This window comes from Benincasa hispida, chromosome 4 (assembly GCF_027475165.1).
Source record: "Benincasa hispida cultivar pf3 chromosome 4, pf3_genome.v1.1, whole genome shotgun sequence".
Classification (NCBI taxonomy): domain Eukaryota; kingdom Viridiplantae; phylum Streptophyta; class Magnoliopsida; order Cucurbitales; family Cucurbitaceae; genus Benincasa; species Benincasa hispida.
Window position 1 is genome coordinate 48,929,772 of NC_143481.1, and position 6,468 is coordinate 48,936,239.

General features: G+C 33.8%; 1 protein-coding gene across 1 annotated transcript; it reads right to left on the reverse strand.

The window, feature by feature from the left end:
• Positions 1–4,180: 4,180 nt before the first annotated feature.
• On the reverse strand, positions 4,181–5,963 carry LOC120075267 (Adenine nucleotide alpha hydrolases-like superfamily protein). Its single transcript, XM_039028484.2, has 3 exons — positions 5,181–5,963; positions 4,607–4,725; positions 4,181–4,494 (listed from the first exon to the last, which is right to left on the reverse strand). Exons 1-3 carry the CDS (start codon positions 5,589–5,591, stop codon positions 4,344–4,346), a joined length of 681 nt encoding a protein of 226 aa, XP_038884412.2. The 5' UTR covers positions 5,592–5,963; the 3' UTR covers positions 4,181–4,343.
• Positions 5,964–6,468: the final 505 nt, after the last annotated feature.

Consider the following 6,468-nt stretch of genomic DNA (forward strand, 5'->3'; position numbering starts at 1 on the left):
CCTATGTCCCTAGCTATCTATTCGGTTTTACCTCTGAAATGGGAGGCTTATTGAGCCGGTGCTGTTGAGTTAACCCTCACCTATGCAAATCTAAGGACGATCCCGAATAAAAAGGAGTTCATAGTTAGCTCAGGATTAAGGTCAAGTTACTTAGGTCATCGCTTTGAAATAATCAGTCTTAAATAGTAAATAATGTTATAAAGTAAAAGTCACCGATTTCGTGGTCCAATCTTGTACAAACCCATTTGCACAGGACACTCTCACTCCTCATGTCATAACATGTACGAATTAGGATTATTTTGTTTGTAGTACTTTACAACTCTTTGTAACAACTACAGAGTAGACCGCATCCAATAGTGTTACAAAAAAAAAGTACCCAACCTTAATTATGTACTATAGATAATTTTTGCTCTTTACTCGAACTTGATCCATCTTAATGTCTCTACATAAAGTTCAAGTATTCATATAATAACCATGAATCTTAGTTTATTGGATTTATGTAGGATTGTATGAACAGCAGCGGAAGCACAAGGATCATCTAAGTATTCAAATTCACTAATTTTGGAATAATATAAAACATGCTTCTGCAGGAAAAATGGGTTTCAAGACATACCTCTTGTAGAACTCCTTCAAAGCTCCTTCTCCAGCTGCAATCTTCTCCATATCTTGTTGTAGACCACCTCAAGATCTTTCCCACTATCCTCTTGGTGTTCTAGATTGAGTTGTGGGACTCAAAACAAGCTTGAATCAAGGGATGAAGTAGAAAAGCTCACTACTGCAGCCTTGTTGAAGAACCATTCTTCAAACTAAATTTTCTCTCAAAATTCTATAGATTACATGCCCGATTTTCACTCCAATCTTTTCATTATATTGCAGATCAACATGCAAAGAGAAGAGCTACATGTGTTGCAGCTCATGTATGGAGAAGATAAGGCAAATATATTGCTTCATGTGTGAGCTAGTTCAAAGATGGATAATGGAAAAAACCATTTTTCCATTTAAGTGTTTTAGTTTTCCAATTTTTCAATTTTATCCAAAAATCAAATTTTGATTTAAAAAAATGATTTGATTTTAAAAATGAAAAATTAATTAATTTCATAAATAAATTAATTAATAAAATTTAATTAATTTAATATCAAATATTAAATTAATTTTAACACATATCCATCTTTATATATTTAGATCATATTTAAATATATAAATTCTCCTATTCCGTTTAATTCTAAAATTAAACATAATTATATCTCATATAATTATTAATTCCTTTAATTCTAATTTGAATTCCATTTGTTAACTAATGGGTCATTCCACTAAAGCTCATAGTTGCACTCCCCTCACTGTAGATATATTGTGTTCACATGATTTAACCATAATCAATAAGTCGATCCTTCACAGGTTGTTCGTAATAACAGCTGGGTCAAATATCTGTTTTACCCCTGAGATTATGTCTTATTCCTCAAGTCCCTACTAATCCTCTAATGAACAACTGGTTTGTGATCCAATCACAAAATCAAACTCTCTCAGCCCAGTGACAGGGTGGGTCCCCTTGTTCAATACCTGGATTCAGTACTGGAGAGAACAACCTTTCTCCTACCCCTAAATCGGGTAGGCGTGAACTCCGTCTTACATCTTATGTCCCCAACTATCTATCGAGTCTTACCCTTGAAATGGGAGTCTTATTTAGCCAACGTTGTTGAGCCAACCCTCAACTATGCAAGTCTAAGGGCAATCCCGAATAAATAGGAGTTCATAGTTAGCTCAGGATTAAGATCGAATTACCTAGGTCATCTAGGTGAAATAGTCAGTCTTAAACAATAAACAGCGTTATAAAGTAAGAGTGACTTATTTCTTGGTCTTTATCTTATGCAAACTAACCTCATTCATGTACCATAGATCATTTTGACTATTTACTCGAACCTGATCCACTCTTATGTCTCCACATAAAGTTCAAGTACTCATACAATAGTCATGGGTCTTAGTTTATTGGATTTAGACTTTCATATAATTTATGAGATCAATAACAAGTATATTGATTATAGAAAATGTTTAGCATTTTTCAAACTACGAGTTTTTAGGACATAAAACTCAACAATTTAGACTTTTATGTATGCAATTTATAAAATCAATAATAAGTTTATTGACTATAGAAAATGTTTGTTTTTTTAAAAACTGTGAGTTTTAGGACATAAAACCCAACATATAGACATTTCTTCCACCTTTAAATTTCATCATTTGTTATCTACCTTTTACCAATGATTTAAAAACAAAGTCAAATTTCAAAAATTAAAAAAAAAAAAAAAAAAAAAAAGTAGTTTTTTTATAAACTTCCTTTTGTTTTTGAAATTTGGCTAAGCATTCAACTATTGTACTTAATAAAGATGTAAAAACATTGTAAGAAATAGGAAGGAAATAAACTATTTTCAAAAACCAAAAATAAAAAACGAAATGGTTACCAAACAAGGCCTACGCTATTAATAATAGAAAACATTAGTTACTATCAATTTTGAAAGATTGACACTTAAAACTATCAGTAGCTATTAATTAAGAAACTTTTATCATAATTATCAATAATAGACTTTTATAGCTAACGGACTTATATTGCTCATATCTACCTAAGTTCAATATCAATGATACAGGAATATAACTCATATCCATCTAAGTTCTATCACTTTATTGATAATTGGTATTATCGATACACAAATTTTACGATATCTACCAAGTTCTATCACTGATTCACGCAGTTTGTTAGTGATAGAAACCCTATCACCAATAGACTAAGTCTTGATAGAAGTTTATTGGTGTTAAATTTCATACTTTTAAAATCCTAGAAGAAGTGACGTTCAAATTTCTCATTTCGTTTCTAAAAAGAATCTCAAATTCAAGAAATTGAGAAAAATAATTCTGTCAATTCCTTAGTCCGAAACCTAGTTTTCTCAGTTCTTTGTTCTTAATTAAAAAGTAAAAGTAAGCCATAAAAAAATTTAAAATAGAAAATTTGAAGATAGAAAATGAAAATTAACAACGAAAAAGAATGAAAATTTTAAAATAAAAGTAATGAAAAAAAAAAAAGTCAAATGGAAAATAAATAAATGGAGAACACACAACAAGAGAAGAGAAAAATTTCTTCTCATCTACAATAGGTAGATGACATGATACTGAGGCCTAGTTCTGCATAGGAACAAATGTAGTGAGGCCCAGTACTGAAATGGACAAAATCCACATCTTTCGGTATTGAGACCCTGACCCATAAATGTTCGTGACAGTAGTGTTTACTTCTACAAGATGTCCAACCATTTTTATTAATTAGTTTCAATTCCTTCTCCTTCTATATGCAATTCAAGACGGAACTTGTTTTTTCCTGGCAACATCGGATCTAGTTGTACACAATTGGTTTGAACTTTGAAGGTCTTAACACATTTTTATCTCTCATATGTTGATTTAGTGATCTCCAAGACATTAGCATTAGCACGTTGGTCAGTTCGTGCTCTTACATCAGTAAACATCCATATTTTATCACACCCTTCTTTCTCAATAACCAAAACAAACAAACAAATAAATCCTTCTTTTAACATCATTTTACTTATTCCGGGAACATTTCTTTGTAGAACACAAAACACAGTTTATTTAGATTTTATAAGGTTATAGTATTTAGTCTTTGTGTTTTGGGTTAGAGATCAAATTTCTTTTCAAAGGGGAAGTATGGAAAGTAGAGATCAAAATTAAATTTGGACCCTTGTGTAAATTAAGATAAGACTTGGTCACTCATTCGTTGTATACATGAAAATTCAGTAGAATTAACTAGATTAAAAAATTAGAAAGTATATGTCCAAGTAGCCAAAGTGAACTTGGCTGACTTAGTGGTATTGATGTATTCTATGATTGATTGAGGTTCAATCCTTCACCCACAATTGTTGTACTCAAAAGTATATGCAAATTGAAAATTTTGAATAACATCCCATATACTAACCGTCAATTAATTTTGGAAACGTAGATTTTTCTCATTTTCCAGTCCATTTTACCCTGCCCAAAAACCACTGTTTCCGGAACTGGAAAATGTAAATCAATAACCTTACACCACCATTTAATTAGGATCCAATCAAAATATGCACACACGCACGAGGAGGGAAAATGAGATGCTTCGCACGATTGAAAGACTCTTATTCAGGATTCTCATAGATCGTTAGGCTAAAAAGATGCAATTTCATATGGTTAATAACACAGGACGATGACAAGCTTGTTAGTTGGTTTTACAGATTGCAGTAGTCTGAAGGGTTATACTAATTAGATTACAATACAACTTACTTCCAATTGGTCAGGCTTAAGCTCTCCAATTTAAGCAATCACTAAGCAAGAAGCCAGAAATTTTTCTGCCATCTGGTGTTGATTACATACCCACCCATATCTCTGCTCTGCTTTCTAACTCCAATGGTCAAACACTCTACGTTGTTTATGCACTGTTCCACCAAATCTCCCGCCCCACCACTCCCACAAAAGCTGCAATCAATTCAGAAACCACATTTTAAGTTCAAATATGAGTTGAAAAATCCATTAATAAAGTGGGAATTTGTCTGTTAGATTAGATTAGATTAGATTCGATTCGACCCACCAGCTGAGAAAAGATGGCCTTCTCTGTCCCACAACCAGCACCGACACCTCTAGCTTCTTAACTTGGTTTATCACTGTGGCCAGCTTCGGTCCCTCTATTACCAGCACTTCCACCTCTACCTGAAAAATATCATATAGACCCTTGTATTACATTACTGAAAAACACATTATGCAGCTAATCATGTGGTTAAAATGGAAGTGGGATCTCTGTTAGACACTGTAATAAAACATCCTTCGTCCCATTGTATAAGATCTGTTAAATCACCCATCGTACGAAAGCTTAAGTTGATGGTTAAGCTCCAACAAATAGAAAGAATTCAAATACATAACTTCCTACTCTAAACATGTTGAATCAAGAATGAACCCGAAAGCTTTATTTCTTTCTAGTAAAACTCTGGTTTGGGGATCAAACCATCGTCCTCTCTGAAGGAAAGGTATGCCAATTAAGCCAAAAGCTTATGCTGATGGACCATCGAAGATTTAATTATATGATCTGAGCAGCAAGGATGGAGCAAAAAAAAAAAAAAGGAAAAAGGAAAAAGAGGGGGGAGAATTGAATTGAATTCTGTACTAACCTCCGGTCTAGAAGCCTTGCAGAGAGAACCAAGAGAGTTAGCACAGAAAGAGGATGAGGAAGAAGAAGAATCTGCAGCAGAAGAAGAGTCGGTAGATGAGTTGGTAATGACATGAAGAAGAGTGAGAACATCGCCCTTGTTCGCCACATGAGTGAGAGCCCACATAGTTGCATGGTTAGATTGTGAAGTATTATCCACCACCACCATCACCCTCTTCCTTCTTGACATCCCACCGTTGTCGATCCCATACATGTTAACACCGCCCTCCATCTTCTGATTCCAACGATTCCCCTCACTGACACGCTCTTCACCTTCGCTTCTCCTAAACTCCCCACCCCACCTTCTCGAAGTTGATCTAGAACCCTCCCCCCTTCGACTTATCTGCCTCATAAACGATTCCGTACTTGGCATTTTCTCGAACACCTCGTCTACAACAGAACCAGACACAGAAATTAGTGGTTTAGATCTGTTTAATGGGTTATCAGGCAGGGATTGATGGATGGGACTGGGGCTTTTGCTTTCAAATTACAGGCTAAGTTAGGAGGAGCCTGTGTAATGCCATAACTTAGAAGTGTGTATAAAAACAGAGGTTAGAGTGTCACGGGAAGAGATGGGGGGGAAGGGCGTGGCTTTATTGAATAGCACACACATGGAACTGAAACACAATCACTGCTGTTTCAGTATGATGATGAAAGGTAAAGGATTCCCTCTCTATTCTCTCTCTTCTACCGAATTTTTTTTTCTTCTCTTTTGAATATTTCTTTTGGATCTGTTCTCCACAATCTGCCAACCTAAAGTGGGTAAAGTACGGTCAGATCAATATCAATTTTATTATTACTGACAAAAATTTGTATTAATTGGATTTATGTTGTGCTTATTTTGCTCTCCATAACTTTGATTCTACTATTAGTTGAAAGGGTTTTCGTTTTTTACTCGGGTAAGTTTGGAGTTTGGGAGACAACCATAGCATCATACATCAACTAATTTTGGTATATATCACTCTTAAAATATGATACAAACTTACATAATTGTAGAAATTGTAACAATTTTATAAATTTTAGAGTTCAATTTTTATTGTTTAAGAGTCGCTTTTATAAATTTCAGAGTTCGATTTTTTTAATGCAATGATTGATGGTATGTAATAACCATTATCACCATACTTTTGAGGATAATTTTTGTACGACAAGATTTGTTGGTTCCAAAAATTTTAATTTATGTAATTTGCATTTAGATAGTATATTGCCAACACTTAACTATGGTTGTTTCTTAAGTTTATGAATATGAGTTA